General features: G+C 34.2%; 1 protein-coding gene and 1 long non-coding RNA gene across 3 annotated transcripts; one reads left to right on the forward strand and one right to left on the reverse strand.

The window, feature by feature from the left end:
- Positions 1 to 390: 390 nt before the first annotated feature.
- Positions 391 to 11923, forward strand: LOC149782832 (uncharacterized). The gene is made up of 2 exons (XR_016414470.1): positions 391 to 845; positions 9361 to 11923. It is a non-coding gene; the product is annotated as an uncharacterized LOC149782832 (long non-coding RNA).
- LOC149782833 (aquaporin AQPcic-like) lies at positions 7240 to 20283 on the reverse strand. Of its 2 annotated transcripts, none has more exons than XM_089934357.1 (4): positions 20117 to 20283; positions 16864 to 17660; positions 15223 to 15303; positions 7240 to 9047 (listed from the first exon to the last, which is right to left on the reverse strand). In XM_089934357.1, the coding sequence occupies exons 2-4, from the start codon at positions 17515 to 17517 to the stop codon at positions 8922 to 8924; spliced, it is 861 nt and encodes a 286-aa protein (XP_089790483.1). In that variant the 5' UTR covers positions 17518 to 17660; positions 20117 to 20283; the 3' UTR covers positions 7240 to 8921. The 2 variants fall into 2 exon arrangements, with proteins under 2 accessions (XP_089790483.1, XP_089790482.1); XM_089934356.1 differs by lacking the exon at positions 7240 to 9047 and adding an exon at positions 11607 to 14107 and having other exon boundaries at positions 20117 to 20272.
- Positions 20284 to 20984: the final 701 nt, after the last annotated feature.

Raw genomic sequence — 20984 nt, forward strand, 5'->3', positions numbered from 1 at the left:
CGTGTGAAATGTCATACGAGAAAAACTGACTGGCATACAGACGGATGAATAGCTATACTATTTTTGCCCTATATTGGCAAATTTTGTACAAGCACGAAACCAAAATCTGCATGACTCCCTCTCAATCAAACAATTCCAGATCTTACTCTGGAATTCGTGATTTCATTTTCACACAAACAGAGAATTTTGACTTTTGTAATCTTTCCACCAGTAATTGACGAATAACACAAAACAGAGATAACAACACCCACTAATCAGCATATTAGCTTTTTTCAAACACAACAGATATGTTTTTGAAAAATGTATTACTGTATAAAGATGCAATGTTCAGTTTATTGTCAAAATCTCACAAAAATCGAATAAAGAATAATAAAGTTACAACGACTTGAATTTATACATGTTATAATAGCACAACTGTTTTGTCATATCTCGTCAGTTAAACATGTGTAGGGAATACTTATCAAGATATTTGCCTCGGGCTTAATTGTAAAATGTTGAATACAAGGCCGGTTCTCTGGTCTTTGTAGAATGCAGAGACAAAATTAACCTTTTTGACTGATATCCGGAAATAAGTGGGTGGAGTTTGGGGGTTCGTCTCTTTATTTTCAGTACACCTTACTTGATTATTGTCATCTCACCTATGTCCTCGTGGGTTCGAGTCTCGGGCTTGGTCAGTTGTGGATATGTGAGAAAGCATGTCCGTAGCTTCCAGTGGGACGGTTGTTCATAACGGGTTTTTCAATGGTTTCGTCGTCCAACCGTTATACTGGCCGCAATGTATAGCCTATCATGTGTGGAAACATGGCGTTAAACCCACGACAACATAATGGAGCAAATCTGCTCAGGTTAGTTATTTTTCTGTCTTTCTTTTTCCCGAAGACATACGTCTTACATTGCTAAAGAAAGTAATCCTTTTGCAAAGAAGGTAGAAATTTATGACAGATATGGTCCACTATGAGGAATTTATCATTACATCTTATAGAGTCAATATTTTACCACGGAGCAAACTCACTATGAGTATTTATTAAGACAAAGACATGAATTATTTAAAAGTTATGTATCTTTTTCAAAAGTTCTTAAAATAGTTTTAAAACATACTTTTGTACTATTTTTGCTGATCGGATATTTTGCTTTCTGGTATAATGACTTGGCCTTTTAAAATTCATTTTTGAGAAAGAAAATAAAGCCCAGGCTCAAAAAAATTCAAAATCAGATAGTTTATCTGAGTACAAGGTTCTGACAGTTGCGTAATTTTAATATAATTCTTACGATATACACAGAATATCAAACAGTTCGGTATTGAAGCTTGAGTCTTAGTTCCGTGCTTAAATGTCCCAAAGTATCAGGGTTGTCGTATCTAATTGTTACGAGTCTTTGTCCTTAACATAAGTAACAGAAAAGAGTGAAAGACAACAAGCTTTGTAAAATTTAACAAATAATTTCTTCCCTAAAATACAAAGTGAAAATGAGAGAAAATAACTTACGGTATTGCGAAATAAATCCCAAAATAATTTGAGAATTAGATCAGACACAAGTCCTAGTAATTTAAAATTCTGAATAAAGTTCAGTAAACGTCCAAAAAATATCCCAAACTGAAGTCAATTACGTGTGTGTGATAACTATTGAAGTGTTGATGTATCAACAGTTGTTTGTTGAATCACAGAAATATAATTCCATTTTTGAATTCAGCATAAATTCCAGTGTGTGTCTCTATCCAAGCACTTTAGTATTTCCAGAGAAAATAATCATTTTACTTCCGCAATTTGAAGAAAATAAAATTTAGCCCAAACTGGTCACAACATAATACAACTTGAAGGTGCTAGATGTTAATGCACGACTGACTAAATCCTCACAATCACAAGATTATATTTTTCTCTGCTTGACTTCGAATCGCAATTAGCATTTTCTAAAATACAATATTACCTAGTGGAAAAAAAACCACTTCTAGACAGTTCTAATGAGTCTTATTTATTTACAGCACAATAACCTGTAACATTCACTTAGGAAACTCTAAAACCCTGACCCAAATCAGCATATTTACTCCATCTTGTTTACCTGAATAATAATGCTGATTTTAAGCTCATACACATAGACGAGAATGAATCTACTGTTAGTTGTTTGCATAAATGAAATAAAAAAAGTCCATCAGTTCAAGCAGAAATGAACTCAGTTTTGGACAAGGTCAAGTCCAGCATACAATGTTACATTACAGTAGCATGTAATGAAAATAATTAAACTAACAAACAAACAATTAAATTAAATATACATAACATAATACAAATAAGAAAACAGCCTACCATCCTGCAATGCCGGTTTTCTTTTTACAAGCAAACACAAGGCAAAATAAAATAGTTGATATCCAAAAAAAGAGCGCAGTATCCAAATTTTATGCCTGTTATTATGACTTTTAACTTAAATCCATAAAGGTCATTTTTACGAAGGAGCATTAGGGCCAAATGGATTTATTTATCCTGTGCCATTTAAGTCGAAATCTCGAGTTATTATCTCGCAATTTTGACTTAGCAACTCGAAATGTCGACATAGTATCTTTAAATTTCTAGTTATTATCTCGAAATTTCGACTTCGTAATTTGAAGTTTCGACTTACTATCTCGAAATTTCGACTTGGTATCTCGAAATTTCGGGTTAGTAATTCGTAATTTAAGTTGTTATATCATGGTACTTTGTACAGATACATATCCTGTAGCACTAGCTACAACATGTATGTCTCGTGAGACACTTAGATTGGCTCATTCAAATAATATGTACGGTCAGTTTGGTCACAACTGCAAGAAAATCTGACTCGCGCTTGCAGTGACTGATTAAGCAGGCTTATACATATTCGTTAAAATAGGTAATTCTCTGCACCAGCGGCCATGGTTTATGAAGGAGAGAAGAGGATTATCAACCGTGGTTTGAGACAATGTATTACAAATTATATCCAATGCTAATTAAGTCATATGTCACAAGGCAACACAACTGTTAAAAAATCAAAAGTATTTGACTAAAGATAAATGCCAGATGTCCACAAGGTTTTCGCAACTCACTTTTAATAAGATTACAGTAAATGGCATATTATACAACTTCCCCTTGTTTAAAATTTCTCAAAGTATATAACTTAACTCTTATGCAAAAACCATATTTGTTTCTTCCAATCACAGTGACCTAGACTGACCCTAAAATCAATTTGCTTTTTCCTTATCCCCATGTGTAAAACATCTACAAAGTTTGGTCTAAGTCAATGATGTGAAGAAAAAAAATGTTATTGTGCAGAAGCCATTTGTCTTCTTTCAGTCATGGTGACCTTTGCCTTTGGCCTTTGATCCCAAAATTGAAAGGCTTTTTATTTATCCTAAGTGCATGCAATTCACAAAGTTTGATAACTATACATTTTGGAGTTATTGTGCGGAAACTAATTTGGTAACAGATAGGCGAACCGATGGACATCATAACATAATATAGTCAACCCTATAGCGGGCGTAGAAAACGTTGGAATGGTTAGACTAGCTCTCAATACAAATATGATAGCTTTTTAAATTATTTCTACTTGAGAATACAAAACTATCTCAGGAATATTTACATGAGCAAGAAAATTAAGCAGTTTTTGTGGTGAAAAGGATACAAAACTCCTGAACTCATTTGCTATAAATGTTCTCGGATTCTGTCGCAGTGATAATATATTCAAAACAAAATATGAGTGTATCGTAGGTTAATCTACTGCGTCATTATTTTTTATTACGACCATTACGACAAATGGAACATTTTCAATTCAAAAGTTTAGACAGCTGATGAAGCTCAACAGCTAGAGAAAGTTCTGGCGGACAAATAACCACTTTAATTATCGTTCTTAAGCGCATTATCTCATTATCTTCTGTATTATCCAGTGGAAGAAAGGAACATAATACGATTACAGAACTTATCGTTCTGAAAGAATAACGATTTTTCATAAAGAATATAAAGAGATTTGTACATAAACACAATTCCTCTCGCCAACAGGAGCGCATTCATGCATCTGACAATATACAAACTGGATAGGATGGTTAAATTCGCACTATTATATATGAATAATACAGCATCACTCATACAAAAACATTTAAGATAAAAAAAAACTATTGATGCATCAATATATAGTTTAAGTCGTCTAATTATGATAGAGTGGAAGATAAGAAAAGGGCAACAAACGAATATCGGCAAATAAAAAAATCAGTCAACCATAAAAATCAGGCCATTGTCACCTACTTCTTGTATGCTGCATTAATGACTTTTAGATGCAAAATAGAGTCAATAACACGGGTTATAACAAACGTATGGCAAAGGAGTATACGAACAAATTTATAGGAATGAGGGAAGAAATCAACAAAGGAAATGTCATATCTTTACGGAACTTTGCTTGGGAAGGAAAGACTAAAATTTTAAACAGAAGAGAAAAGCTTTATTTGTCTTTCACCGCGCCTACTTGCTCAACGTTCAATTTATATATGCTGCATTAAGAATTAGAAATTCCGAGATAGTAAGTCGGAATTTTCAGATAGTAAGTCGAAATTTCGAGACAGCAACTCGAAAAATTTCTAGATAATAGCTGGGGTATCTTAGTTAAATCTCACCTCATTCGTAAATGGGATATCCCAGTCAAATGTCACCTCATCGATCGATGTTTTCATGTTCCTTAACAGGTGTATTGATGATAGGGTCTTAATGCTGTCACATATGTATCTGTTTGTGTGTGAAATTTTAGAAATGCTTTTGTTCAAGAACTGATTATAGATTAGTGCCAATTGTTTGCTTGTAGTTTTTAATTCTTTATTTCATTATTGTATGTTGGACTTGTCAAAAATTGAGTTTATTTTAGCATGACCTTATTGACCTTTTTTCTTCATTTATGTAAACAACTAATAATAACTTCCTTATTCTATATGTGTATGAGCTTATTATCACGATTATTATTCATGCAAACAAGGGTAAATATGTTGATTAGGCTCAGGGTTTTCGAGATTCCTAAGTGAATTTTGTAGGTTATTGTGTTGTAAATAAACAAGGCTCATTAGATCATTCTAGACGGTTATTTTCCATAAGGTAATGGTTGTTTTTAGAAAATGCTGATTGTGACCTGAGGTCAAGCAGAGAACTTTATTATCTTACAACTGTGGAGATTTTACCAGTCGTGCTTTAACATGTAGCACCTTAAGTTGTAGTATGTTGTGACTAGTTTGGGCTGAATCTTATTTTCTTCAAATTATTGAATTCAAGTGATTATTTTCTCTGGAAATACAAATGTACTCTGAAGAAATTCTTGGATAAAGACATTCACTGGAATTTATAATGAATTCAAACCTGGAATAATATTTCTGTGATTCAACAAGAGACAGTTGACACATCAGCACTTCGCAGGCCATAACAGACACGTCATAGCCTTCAATTGTGGATCACTTCTGGACTTGAACTGAGTTTTATTCAGGACCTTTTATTACTATACTTGTGACTTTAATTCTTGGATTATTTTTGGATTTAATTTGAAATACCGTAAGTTCTTTTTTCCCATTTTTCACTTTGTGTTCTATGGAAATAAATTATTTGTTAAATTTTACAAAGCTTGTTGTCTTCACTCTATTATGTTGCTTATTTTAAGAGCATAGACTCATAACGGAAAATTGGGCGCTCGTCCTTGGGATACGAATTTAGTTAAAATGTTTCAGAAAACTTTATTTTTGAAATTTTAATTCCCCTATTTTCGGAATTTTTAAATCCTAAATATTACTGCACATTTTAGAAATCTTTAGTGAACTCAACAAGCTTTTTACAATGTCATCAAAAGTGGGGATCGTTTCTTTTCAAATCCTATACAGGAACAGTTAGATTCTTTCGAAAAAGATGAAGTGATTCAGATTGCCAGAAAATATGATCTTTCTGAGGCAAAAGCTTCTTTAACGAAGCAAGAAATAAAACTATTTTGGTCCAATATTTGGTTGAAAAGAATGTCTTGGGTGAAAGTGCCTTGTTTTTGATTAGGTTTGTATCAGACTCTAAGATAAAAGTAAAGGAATTAAAATTAAAATAAAAGATGGAATTAGAGTTAATAAAGCTTGAACTTTAGAAATATGAAGTGGAAAAACAAATGCAAATGTAATTAGATAAAGAGGAGAAAAAGAGGAAAATGCAGTTGGAGAAGACGAAAGAGAAAGGAGAATGTAGTTGGAGTAAGAGGAGAAGCAAATGCAATTAGATAAGTAGGAAAGAGAGAGGAAAATGCTATTGAAGAAAGGGGAAACAGAGAAACAAATGCAGTTACAGAAAGAAGAAATACAAATGCTATTGGAGAAAGAGGAGAGAGAGAAGTAAATGCAATTGGAGAAAAAGGAGAGAGAGAGAGAGAGAGAGAGAGAGAGAGAGAGAGAGAGAGAGAAATGCAAATGCAGAAAGGAAAGGAAGAAAGGGAATTTCAATTTAGATTAAGAATTAGACCTGGCAAGTGAAATGCACATCCCCACTTTGCATACCAATTCAAGTTTTGATGTTACTAAGAACATTAAATTAGTGCCCCCTTTTAGAGAAAAGGAAGTGGAAAATAGTTTCCTCGTTTTGAAAAAAATTGCTGGAAATTCGAAATGACCAAGGGAGCATTGAACTCTATTATTACAGAGTGCACATTTTTGGCAAAGCCAGAGACATCTATCCTTCCCTGCAGTACATCAGAGTGCTGACTATCATCTGATCTTAAACGGTTATGAGTTAGTCCTTGTGGCTTATCGGCAAAAATTCAGGAACTATAAAAAAAAGAAGCTGGGGCGAACTCGTGTCGAATTTGCAAGAGAAAGAAAAAAAATAGTTCTTTGATAGGTGGTGCTTAGCCAGGAAAGTTTGTCAAGATTACGAAAATCTAAGACAACTCGTATTACTTGAAGAGTTCAAGAACTGTGATCATAGTGACATTAAGACTTATCTTGATGAACTTAAGGTCGAAACATTAGAAAAAGCTGCTCGTACTGCTGACGAGTATTCCATAGCTCATAAAGTTTCTTTTGTAAGTGAGTCTTCCACTCAGAAATCGTCTGGTAAAATAATAGTTCGGCCTAATACGAGCTCTTCCAAATTTCAATCTGGCAAAACTTTGAGAAATCAAGTTTTTGATAGGATTGATGAGACGTGCGTATTTCTTCCTACGTGTACCTATTGCAAGAAGAAAGGACACATTATTTCTGATTCCTACAAATTGACAAATAAAGCATAAGAATTAACACAGACCTATTCCAAATGCTTTTATTTCTAAGAGGTCAAGGTCACTGTCATGTATTGAAAACAATGTTAATTTTTTTATCGAGAACTATGAATCATTCATGCTGTTCTATATCACTCATGAGCGATTCAGCCAATTACAACCTTATTAAAATTTTAAGGGACAAAGGAGCTATTCAGAGTCTTTGATTATTAGGCACTTTGACCTTTTCTGAGAAGTCTTCATCTAATGAGAGTGTTCTTATTTAGGGAGTAGAGTGTGGCTTTGTTAATGTTCCTCTCCATTGCGTGTCATCAGACGTAGTCTCAAGACCCGTGACAGTCTCAACAGTCTCTTCTTAACCCAGTGAGGACATTCATTTATAACTAGGCAATGACCTATCTGGAGATAAGGTTGTGGTTAATCCACTTGTAACTGATAATCTTTATTTGGATCAGAAAGTTGATCATGTTGAAAAAGCATTCCCTAATTTATACCCAACTTGTGCAGTTACCAGAGCTATTGCAAAGAAAGCTCTTGAGAATGATGTTGATCCGGAAAGTATTCCTTTAACTGACACATGTATTGGTCAGGCTTTTGATGAGATCACCTTTACTCGTTTGAATCAAAGAGTATTTATCACAGTGATACTCTTTTAACTAATCATTCTCTTTATTCTAATAAGGGTGACAAACAACAATCACTTATCGTTGAACAGGAAAAAGATCCTGAGATCTCCTATTTGTTTCAAAGGACAATTAGTGAAATTAAAGCCACTGAAATACCTGTTTGCTATTTCATTAAAAATGGATCCTTAGGAGAAAATGGAGACCACCCAAGGTACTTGCTGGTGACGAGTGGTCAATGAACTATCAAATTGTAGTTCCAAAATTATACAGACAGGAAATTCTTAGTCTGGTCCATGAAACTCCTTTGGCTGGTTATTTAGAGGTTAATAAGATCTTAAGTCTTTTATATTAGCCAAAAATTAAAAGTGATGTTTGTAAATGCTGCAGATCTTGTCACACTTATCAAATGGTAGGAAAACCCAATCAAAAGATACTTAAGGCTCATCTGCAACGTATTCCTGAATTGGACGAACCATTTAGCAGAATAATGGTAGATTGTGTTGGTCCCTTATTTAAGACCAAGCCAGGTAACCAATACTTGTTGACCATAATGTGTGCGTCAACAAGATTCCCAGGGGCAATTCCTTTGATGACTATTAAAACTAAAACGATGGTAAAAGCTTTGATAAAGTTTCTTTTACTCAGTTTGGCCTTCCCAAATCTGTCCAATCTCAACAAGGGTCAAATTTTATGTATAACATATTCCAGCTACTTATGTACGAATTATGCATCCAACAATTCAAATCTTCTGTCTATCACCCTGTGAGCCAAGGGGCTTTAGAAAGATTTTCTCAAACGTTGACAAATATGATTCAGTTATATTGTTTTGATACGGGTAAAGATTGGGATGAAGGTATTCATTTACTAGTGTTTGCTGTTAGGGAATCAGTTCAAGAGTCTTAAGGATTCAGTCCCTTTCAACTAGTTTTTGGACATTGTGTGCATGGACCACTGAAGTTGTTAAAAGAGAAACTGCATTCTAATGAATATATCAAAATCAGTCTTCTCAATTATGTTTCCAAATTTAACTATAAGTTATCAAAGGCTTTTGAGGATGCAAGAACTAATTTGCACTCTATTCAGTCAACAATGAAATTGAGGTATCATAAATATACAAAGGAAAGGAGTTTTCAGCCTGGTGATACAGTTTGGCTCTCTTGCCCATACCACAAAATCCTCTTCAGGCGAAGTATTATGGTCCTTACACAGCTGAAAACAAAGTAAATGGTTTAAATTATATCATACATACTCCTGGGAGGCGAAAAGCTTTGTCATATACATATGTTAAAAGAGTATGTTGAGAGAGATAGCCAGATTTATCATGCAATTAATAAAGTTGTACCTGTTCCACTCAGTGAGCATTTAAGCGACGGAATGCAATCGAACCGTATTGATTTTAGAGTAACAAATCTTCGGAATTCAGAAATCATGAATAATCTGGACCAGAAACTTTCACATTTGCAACAATAAGAAAGGAATTAACCGAAACAGTTATTATTTGAATATGAGCACTTATTTCCAGATGTTCCTACAAGAACAAATACATTCTACCATGACGTTGAAATTTTAAATTCCACACCTGTGAAATAACACCCGTACAGGATGAACCATCTCAAACAGGAATGCTTGAAAAAGAAGTACAGTATTTGCTGGAGAATGATTCCATTGAGCCGAGTAAAAGTAACTGGAGTTCACCACGTATTCTTGTTTCGAAACTGGATAATACTTTCCGCAAGTGCACTGATTATAGAAAGGTAAACAGTGTGACTAAAACAGATTCATTTCTATTACCAAGAACCGATGAGTGCATTGATAAAATTGGAAATGCAAAGTAAGTCACCAAATTTGACCTTCTGAAAGGAATTTGGCAAATTCCACAGATGAAAGGGCAAAGGAAATTTCGGCATTCGTGACACCATATGGACTTTATCAATATAAAGGGATGAAAGGGTCGCCAAGAACTTTTCAACACTTAATGAACATGATTATCTCTGGTCTAGATAATTGTGATGCTTACATCGATGATGTTATCATCTACAACCACACCATGTTTGACAGACTCACTGCTGCAAATTTGACCATTAATTTATCCAAAAGTGGGTTTTGCCGTGCTTGTGTAACATTTCTAGGACATATCGTGGGACTTGGACAAGTTAAACCTATAGACGATAAGGTCAAGGCTATCTATGAATTCTCTGTGCCTATTAATAAAAAGCAACTGATGCTATTTTTGGGTATGGCTGGATACTATCAGAAACTTCGTTCCAAGTTTCCATAATTGCTGAACCCTTGACAAATTCATTGAGCAAGAAAACTAATTTTCATTGGACTGAAAAATGTCAAAGGCTTTTGATAAGTTAAAGGCCATACTTAAAAGAGCACCTGTTCTTACAGCTTTTAATGTCAGTCAATCATTTAAACTGTCTGTTGATGCAAGTGATGTTGGGATTGGAGCAGTATTGATTCAAGAAGATAAAAATGGTGTTGATCATCCAGTGTGCTATTTTTCTAAAAAATTAAATAAGCACCAGAGAAATTATTCCACAATCGAGAAAGTATATTTGGCTCTGATATTGGCATTACAACACTTGTAAGTTTACATTAGCTCAGCTCCTTCTCCGATCATTGTTTACTGATCACAACCCCCTTACTTTCTTCGAGAAGATGAAAAACAAATATCAGAGCCTATTAAAAGGAAAAGACAATTTGCTAGCAAATGCACTTCCACGTGTATAGAAAGATGTTGTTTCACGTATACCTTGTGTACTTCATCGTATGTTTTTTTTACCACATGCATATTTGATTTATAGTTTTAAAAAAACTTTATTGTGTAAATATTGCTTTTTCTTTATAAGAAAAAGTGTTATGTATATTTAATTTGATCGATTGTTTGTTAGTTTTATATTTTTTATTTCATACATCTTATTGTAATGTAACATTGTATGCTGAACTTGACCTTGTCGAAAATTGAGTTCATTTCTGCTTGACCTGATTGAATATTTTAATTTTTATTTCATTTATGTAAACAACTAATAATAGCTTCATTATTCTCTATTTGTATGAGCTTTGTATCAGGATTATTTATTATTGAGGTAAACAAGGTGTAAATATGTTGATCAGGGTCAGGGTTTTGGAGATTCCCAAGTGAATTTTGGAGACAATTGTGTTGTAAATATAAAAGAGACTGTTGACACGTCAGCACTTCGCAGGCCACAACAGACACGTCATCGTCTTCATTTTTGGATCTCTCCGGGACTTGAACTGAGTTTTATTCGGGACTTATTATTACTAGGACTTGTGTCTTTAATTCTTGGATTATTTTTGGATTTAATTCGCAATACCGTAAATTGCTTTTTTCTTCATTTTTCACTTTGTATTCTATGGAAATAAATTATTTATTAAATTTTACAAAACTTGTTGTCTTCACTCTTTTCTGTTACTTATTTTAAGAGCATAGACACTTACATAAGCGTATCGAGTTTGTTATCAAATGAAAATTAACTTCATGATAAGAAAATATTCTGCAAACTATTCCAATATTATACTTGGAAAATACATTTTATGTATGACAAAGATGTAACAACTTTCAGGTGTCTACTAGTATAGTAAACAAACGTTTTATCTACCCGAAAAGCACTTAAATCGTAAAGTGTTGTTTCCTTAAAACATGTCCAATATTTAATAAAATTATTAAGGTCATGATTTAAGAGCATTTGCTCCTCAGAGAGTGATGAATGGAATATATATTGATTCAGAAAATGAACACAATTGCAAGTATGACGAATGCTGATTTATTACACTAAATTTCTTATATCCACAAGGGCTTTATGTAAAATAATAAACATGTATTAATCTTAACTTAAAAGGATAAAAACTGTATGATACAGTTATATCAAAGTATCCTAGTCAAATATCAACTCATTCAAATATCACACATATATACATTTATAAGCCATGTTTCGTTTACAATTTGAGACGTTGAAAATTTCAAGACATTTCTTGCACAACTACATGAAGTTATAACTTAAGTGGGACATGTCTATTTACCCATCCCATCAATCAATAAGTCGATCATTCGATCCATCCATCCGTCCCCATCCGTCCGTCCGTCCATCTATCTATACCTATATATATACAACTATAGATACAAGGCATCACAATCTCTGGTATAGTGTGTGGTGTGTTACACCATTATATAGAAACAAAAAATTCTTACACATTTGAACAATATTGCACGTAATAAAATGTAATACGAAATACAATTTACAATTAGCTTTAAAACTGATATATGAACACACTAATACTTCAACGTTGAATTCCATGCAACTTCGAAAGGTTAAAAAGTAGTGAAACCTATCTCCATGCGCTCATGATAGGTAACAAAGTATTCAAGCCGATCTCCACGCAACCTTGAAATGTAACAAAGTATTCAAGCCGATCTCCACGCAGGCTTGAAATGTAACAAAGTATTCAAGCCGATCTCCACGCAACCTTGAAATGTAACAAAGTATTCAAGCCGATCTCCATGCAACCTTGAAATGTAACAAAGTATTAAAACTGATTTCCATTCAGTCATGTTAGGTTACAGAGTAGGTAAAACCGATTGCCATGCATACTTGATAGACTACATGGTAGGTAAAACGCATTGATGATCATCATTCATTCTGAATCAGCTGTATTGTTTATACTCGTTTAAAAGTGGAGACCAGCTGAAAACAACATAAACCCTGATCTACAGTCACATAATGCGCGAAAAGATCTTGTCTTTGGTACATGTTCTACTGATTATTCTTAACAAACTGCATAGATCCAGATCTGCCGTCGCAGACGTGTCTGCAGTTGGACTAGAATTATAGTAACCAAGTATGTTCGGTATTTATAGAAGTTGTATCTAGTTCATATGTTCTTTACTTAAAGCGATACAATTCATCTTTTTACACCATGTACATAGTTTGCCTTCATGATATCACAATTGCAATTTTTTTCGATAAACGCATATACTAATCGAAATTTTAAATTAGCATAAATTTAAAACACTGAAAACTAAGCAGATGATCAATTTATACAAAGACTTTTCACTAATAAAATGAAACATCTATAATGATGTTTTTCTTACACCCATAATTTGTCATTTTGATGAGCTGTAAACTGAAGCATAATAATTGCAATAAAGCTACGATTTAAAGAGAAGAGGTTAATTTGTCACTTTAAGATGCCAATCGTAGATTTGACTTAACAGAAATTAAAATTTTTAATGATTTAAAATTTTCGGTTGAGTACAGCAAGGTTGGTTGGCCAATAACTGTATTTTCTGAATGCGGAGCTGCGGTATAAGTTAAGGATTATCTGTGTTTTGTTTACCATGAATATGGATTTTTCCTTGTATAGTTGCAACCACCTTGTTTCAAAATTCTGTAATAAAGTGCAACTGTGAAAAACCCCATATGTTAATAAAGATCCTTTTTTGTGGTAACTCCCTACATTTCAAATGTAACCATAAACATGTTACACATTAATTGACCAAGCAAGCGGAGCTGTCTTATCTACCAGTCATACAAGATAAACCTAGCACAGGATCTAACCCCTCTATATAACCAGTTAGAACTGGCAGATCATTAATTCTTATGTCAAGCTTGATCTGTCGATAGCAGTGTCAGATGTTATCTTACACAAAACAGACAATCAGTTCCCGTAGGGAGAAATTTTATTTGACGACAGCCATGTTTGGACTGAAGCTTTGAGATGTTTATTTCTAACCCCACTTCCGCTTTCCTTGACAGATTCTTTGCAATTAACAGCGTTAAGTGCGCTCTCAAATGCACGTCTTCTTCTGCTAACCTGTTAAAGTTTAACCATGTTTAATTAACTTGAAATTAAATCTGATTTTGGGATCTTGAGCTCGGCTTTGAGTTAGACTCTGTTTTTACTCAACCTCTTCATCTTTCTTTTCAACCATAAAATTCATGACAATGTTTCCTTATTGTTGACGTTTGTTACAAAACATGTCAATGGTGTAGATGTTCATTTCTTCAAACTATGCTTTGAAATTTTTCCACAGGCAGATCCAAGTGTTTCATTCCATTCTCAGTTTGTTCGCCTCCTTCCTCTATCACCCTAACTTTGGTCATCTTTGCTGGATATCTGTCGTTGTCGTAATTGCTGGATAGAAATAAACCTCTACACTTGGCTAGGGAAGCGTTGACAGCAAACACATTGTCATACGTCAATCCAGCTATCATTCCACCAAGAATTGGACCAACCCAGAAAACCTAAGATAACAATGTTACAAACTAAATAATACGTGCACTGTAAGCTGCTGAGAGAGAGAGAGAGAGAGAGAGAGAGAGAGAGAGAGAGAGAGAGAGATTAGCAGCCTGGTTGGATGCTGCTTAATGATCAATGCTGACAATTCAACTGCATCGTCAATTTCCCGGGCACACTATACAGATTCCACGCAGACTTGCTGTTTCCAGCCTTACGACCATTATTTTGCTAAATATCTTAGCAGTGTGTGCATCTTTATTAAATCATTGTCAGGTTAATAAAAGTATGTGCAAAGTAGAGAATTCAGTATATTTCATACATAAGAGTTGCAAGCAAATATGAAGTAGTTTTATTGATTTGTATTTTATATCAAGAAACAGGCTTCATGAGACACTTCCCGCAAAGTAACAATTTAGTTTCAAAACACCAAATGTTCAAACTGTGTAAGACGTGGCTATTTTTAATCACTGAGTTTCTAGTTATTTAATGAAATTGTGTTTTAGATGAATTAATCAGTTTTATAAGAGATTGATTGCCGTGTCGGTTTTTAAATAGAATGCTTTCTGGTTAACGTGTTTCTTTCCGGGGTTTTCGCGGGTTCTTCCTCTACCATTAATACTGGCCACCATCTTTAGCCTATCGTGTGCTGAAAAGTGGCGTTAAACCCAACAACAACAATAACGGATGACTCTGAGAGTTGTTCATATGAACCAACAAGAAAACATGCGTGTTTCCGAAAAAGTGAATAGGTCCATGTTGTCACAGGTTCATATATAGAAATATATTTGTAAATCCAACATAAAGGATCACAATTAAATCAATTAAATTCATTATATATATATATATATATATATATATATATATATATATATATATATATAGTCCGAAATAAACGAAATCACATTCTAGTGTAAGAATGACCAGGACTGAATGGTCTTTATAGAAAAACACTTGTTGGACGTTTTACTTTAATTTCAGTACTTTGAAGACAAGGCCATGCCATTTGTTCGGATTTGCTGAGAACTAGAAACGAAACGATCCATAACTCGAAAGGTTGTGGAAATCCTTGCAGCATACGCAAATTTCAATATCTAAACTATACATCGCTGTAACAACTTACCCAATGTTCCTTCCAAATCCCCATGACTACAGCCGGGCCAAAGCTTCTGGCAGTATTCATACTGGAGCCAGTAAACCTCACCTACAGAAGAAGCAAACGACAGAATATATCATACTATATACTGGGATGCAGGTGTATATTTTTTTATACGAGCACATCTTTCCTTAGGATAGTAAATGGATAGAAAACACTAAATAGTATATTTGTTTACGTCAGGCTGCAATAATCCACCGATTCCAGCTTGTGTGAACAGGGAACAGTACGTACATGTAGATGCCGACTGGTTTGGTTGCCAAAATATTCGTGAACAATTCACTTATTCTTGGTAATCAATAACATGTAAATAATTATCGTAACATTTTCATAAATTTGAAATGCATACTTGAATTCTCAGGAAAGAATTTTTGAAATAACGGTTTTTAAATCTAAAGAGTGAGGTATAATGCGGACTTTGACAAACACACAAGAAAGAAAAGTCTGCATGGTACATGGCCTAGTAGAGATAGACAGAAAAACAATGGAAACATAACAATAGTGATGGTTTAGTAAAGGTTGCATGCTCCTGCTGTGTTAATCATTCATGTCATACCTGGATTTCGTGTATTATTAACAACATAAAGTAAACTGAAGATTATATCTCACGATTCCTTATCGAATTTAAAAACATAAAATGATTCTCCGAATTGTTCTTTCGGCACGATTCCAATTGCAGCTGTTATCAACATAAAACTCATTTGAAAAATGGTATTAATAAAATATAATTTTTAATGAAAACATGAATTTTCACAGGAGAACTAATATTTTTTAAAACATTTAAATTTCAGTTACATGACTTGCTTAAGGATTGTTTTTGTTGTTCATTTTTGAACATTTAGAAATTACGTAGAACATGTGCATTGGAATAAAATATCCATTATCACTGAAAACAGATATTTTTAAGAGAAGTACGAATTAAAAAAGTCACTGTCATAATTTATATAAGGCTGTGGTGGAAACAAAATATATGTGTACATCACTGTGTTCTCATTATGGAATGCATATTCTGCCGCCTTTTGAGTGAGCTAGTATGGAAATAGTAGTTTGAAATATAAAACATAGCATTTAGTTATCACTACGAGTTAAAAAATAGTTTCTTTAATATTTCAAAAAATCTTTTGTAGTTAGACGTAATATGAGACAAGCATCATGGTAAAACTCAATGGAGTTATCGCTGTTTTATGGATGTGAAGGATATATGTAAATGATATTTAATGGCGGGAATTGAGCCGTCATCAAGATACTAATTAAGTTTTACTCGTTCAGATAGGCGATGGTGACGAATAATAAGATAAATGAAACTTCCTTCTTCCTCGTGTTTTAATATTGTTTATATCTCTACTTATTTGTCTATATCTCCCATACAACAAAATACCTTCTCGGCTGCTATTCAAACGTAGTTGAAAAGAAACATATCTAGAATAGAGGTTGCATAACGTGGTTCAATAACACTCTACCATAGTGCAAAATGAGCTTGACGTTTGTCTTCGAGTATAGCACATGAACATATTTTATGGAGTAGATGATCCCCATTGCATGCATGTTTTAAAAAAATACAATTGTGTACTCTGTGTTCATTAAAAAAGATAAAACTGGACTATTTACAGCAAACAGATGACACATGGTCACGGACAGTCCTATCGCAAGGGGAACTGAGCCTCCCAAATCTTTCCGCCGTTTGTCAGATGCTGCAAACACCGTGAGAACAAGAATACATGTGATACATAGTTCCACACTGACACCCATGATGTTGTTAACTCCCTGGCCTAGGAGCGTACAACCCAGAGTCCCCTCCAATTCATCGGGTGTTAGTCCCTTCAAAATCGCTGCTCCAACTATGGCACCAAACAGCTGGACAACTATGAACAAAAATGCGCGTGCCAAACTGACACGGCGCGTTATCAACATGGCCCACGTGACGGCAGGATTAACATGACCACCACTAACGTGTCCGATAATCCAAACAATAGTTGCCACACTCAGTCCAAAAGCAAGCGCGATTTGGACAATGTCAGCCGTTGAATAATTACGAATTAACTGAACTGTAGAATTATCAATTAAAAGCTTAATATGATTGTCACTGGGCCAACCCTGAATGCAAGACCCGCAACCAACAAGAACTAGAAATAAGGTTCCAATAAACTCTGCAGCCACCGCTTTCCAGAAGAGAAGGGATTTGATGTCATCCAGACTGGTAAGCATTCTGTATTGTTGAAGATTTTCGAGACAATTAATAAGAGATAGAATGTTATTCGACATATGATGCCTCACGTTTGGTAATCACGCTTGCTTATACAAATTTCTTTACTGTCAGAACAATAGATCGATAAACGTTCGAGTTCAATTAAAGGATCTCCCAATTCGTCCGCTTTGTTCTTCTCCTCCTCTTTGATACAAACTGGCTGAAAAAGAGAAGGACTTCGAATTAGTTAAGTTTTCTTTTCTTTCAGCAATTATATATCCTTCATATATCTATAGTAGACACTAAAAATATCGAACATGTATGTGGCGTAAATATCATTTGACCATGTGCGTGCTGCGATGAAGAAAGATAAATTTTGGATTGTTTAGAGTAATCAATAGAACAAACAATGTAGACCCTGATTTGGAGGTGCATTATGCGACGGTATATTAGAGTCTATGTTGTTTGCAGTTGGAACTGAATTATAAGCTAGCATATTTGGCACCTTTATAAAGAGACCAATCAAGATGAACGATCATATTTTGGTCAACGTGGCAAAGAGTACTGGACTGTATGTAATAATGAATAATTGACCCATGACCGACTGTCCCACTTATTCACCTTTGACCTATTAATGGACGCAAATACTTGTTTAAACTAAGACACGGACTTATACTGACTTTATTAACTCGGGTGGATATGTACGCAATTCTTACAAATACAGAGTTTGGTTGTAAACCAATTTGTCAAACACTAAAAAATTAGCTCGAAGCCTAAATCATAATACCTTAATTTTCAAATACTTCCATTTTGCATAGAATTATGAATCTTAATATTTCATTGAATGGCCTATGATGATTTTGTAAATTGCAGTAATGTGCCCTTAAAAGTAATAAATGAAGATTTTATAAATTGTAGTAATGCGCTCTTAAAAGCTATACATTCGTATTTTTTATCACTATTAGATAGATTTCGAATGACTTATTCTTATCTGATTAAATGCAAAGTTTTTTATTTGCATAGCATAGTTGTTCATGGTCATTTAGACTTGAATGAAATTATATTGCAAATTTAGCATGCGAGTCACGCTAAATTTGTTTTCATGGGAAAGGAGTAATACGTTAATACATAGTAATACATGGGGCGTTAATTCATGACGAAGCACTCCATCGTGGAGTTCCCGGTAATATTTTGTTCGTCATCAACAATTTCAAGCGATATTGATAAAATTATAGTGAATGATGTTATCATATTTCAACCGTTTTCCTAATATCAATCATGGTTATAAAAATTTGTCATTACTGATCTCTTCCATTAGCTGTGTAACATGTACAGATGTCATTTTTTCAACGTTTTGACTTTCCTAGTATCTTGCCTAATCGCTTTTAAAATTATGCAGGAAAAGTTCATGAAGAGTTGTATTTTATTGATTCAAGGTCAACTGAAGAACGATTGAAATATCAGTGTACCAAGTGGGTCCTGGAGGGGGGGGGGGGGGGGAGGCGAGTGTTCCAAGGCTCTCGCCATTACAGATCACTCACACATCTCACCTCTGTACCCATGAGTTTGAGTCTCTGTTCGACAAACATGGGTATGTGAGAAAGCCTGACTTGCTTCCCAAGGATCGGTGGTTTTCTAGCGCATTATTGGGTTCTTCCTCCAAATACCATGGCCACCATGTATAGCCCATAATGTGCTGAAATATGGCGTTAAGCCCCACCCCCACCCCCACCCCAAAAAAACAAAACAGTCAGTGTACCAAAATATATGTCTAACAGTATTGTTCAATTAAAAATCAATCGCTGACGTGAAACTAAATGACTGCTACGTCCAATTGAAAGAAAGGTTATCTGGGGATTTTGAAGTCAGCTCGGTACCACGTGCACACCACGTAAAATAGCAAAACTGACCGTATAAGGCCAAACATTCTTCCCTTCGCGTATTACTATCTAAAACTTCGATTCATTATTCGTTTCCGGACTACTAGTTACAACTTGAATTATTTGTTTATGTCCGGACTGCTAGTTGAAACTTGAATTATTTAGTTATTTCCAATACGTAATATCATATACCATGAAACGCAAGTGTCGCTGATCAATTGTACCGTTGGACGAAAACTTTTCAAAACAGGACAACAACAATTACAAATAAAAGATTTTAAGAAAAAGATGGAAAAAGTAGAAACAAGCGAAAAGAAACTTTCTTCCATTTTCCATTTTAATCAATTGTGTTTCTTCGTATATTAACGTTGTATATGATTTATAACATTTTAATTAGGACTTTGACGTTGGTGTTAGTCTCCAACGGTGACAGAGCGAGAAACCACTGTAATATAGTATTTCGGTAAAATGTGATTAAAAAGACAAATTTTGCTAAAGATGTAAGATGAAGTAGTAGCATAAGTAGTAGTAGTAGTAGTTGTGGCATATAAAAGATAGTTTCAGTTTATCGTGCTGTTTTCACTGTATATATATATATATATATATATATATATATATATATATATATATATATATATAATCCTTATTGGAGTAATTATGCTTCTGAAACGATGTAACAAATTTTCTCAGTGCAATAGGAAAAATGTTATGAACAATATTTCCTTCTTACTTCGTCGCACAACACGCTGATTATAGGCCTATATATGCCTGCTTACAGGACATAAGACATACTTACTCAATATATCGTTCCCAAGCTATCTTGCAGTTATTGTTACTTTATTGTCCCATGGTATGGAAGTACCTTGCCGCTCTTGCAGTGATTTATAACTGGCATGCCTGTTCGTCAGCAGTAGCGCTTGATTTGATTGAAGTAAATTAATTAAGAGGCGGGGCAGACTTAACAATTTCTTGGTTCCACAAAACATTGTACGCAATATTTAATTTATATCTTATGACATAGATGTGGTTTATATAACACGATTTACGTCAGTTGCCAGAGAAAAGAATATTGAATACGTCCTTTTGTTTACTCTATAGTTTTCTCTTTTGCGACATGTGTGCATTGTTAATTAGTCGCTTTATCCTTTTTTAAAAAGCACCGGTATTTTATAATATATACAGTATGTAATTTGCAACGTATGTTTAAATTTCAAAACATTAATCACTGTCACTAAGGCGCATACTGTTGCTACATGTGTCGCATCCGATTTATCTCCACATGCAATTATAATGCTGTCTATATGCCTCTCTCTCTCTCTCTCTCAGCAGCTCTTATTATTTTCAAGTGCTTTAATTGTCAATTATTTTTCCCTGATACAAGGCGTAATAAGATATGGTTCCTCTTGATTTGTAGCTACAATGCCAATTCTCTGATTGATAGGAAAATTAACCCCATCTGTGGGAGAAGCACATTTTGACCCCGTATTTTATTCTTTGAACTACACGTATACACCTTCAATCTACGTTGTAAATAGTAGTATTGGCAGCAACGCAGAAAATTATGCTCAGTTCGTTCTGGATGGAATTTCTAGAAACATCTGAAAAATTATTAAGAAGACTGTAATATGAAGTAATAGCATAAGTAGTAGTAGTAGTAGTAGTTG

This window comes from Sinohyriopsis cumingii, chromosome 15 (assembly GCF_028554795.1).
Source record: "Sinohyriopsis cumingii isolate HCF-2022 chromosome 15, ASM2855479v2, whole genome shotgun sequence".
Lineage (NCBI taxonomy): Eukaryota > Metazoa > Mollusca > Bivalvia > Unionida > Unionidae > Sinohyriopsis > Sinohyriopsis cumingii.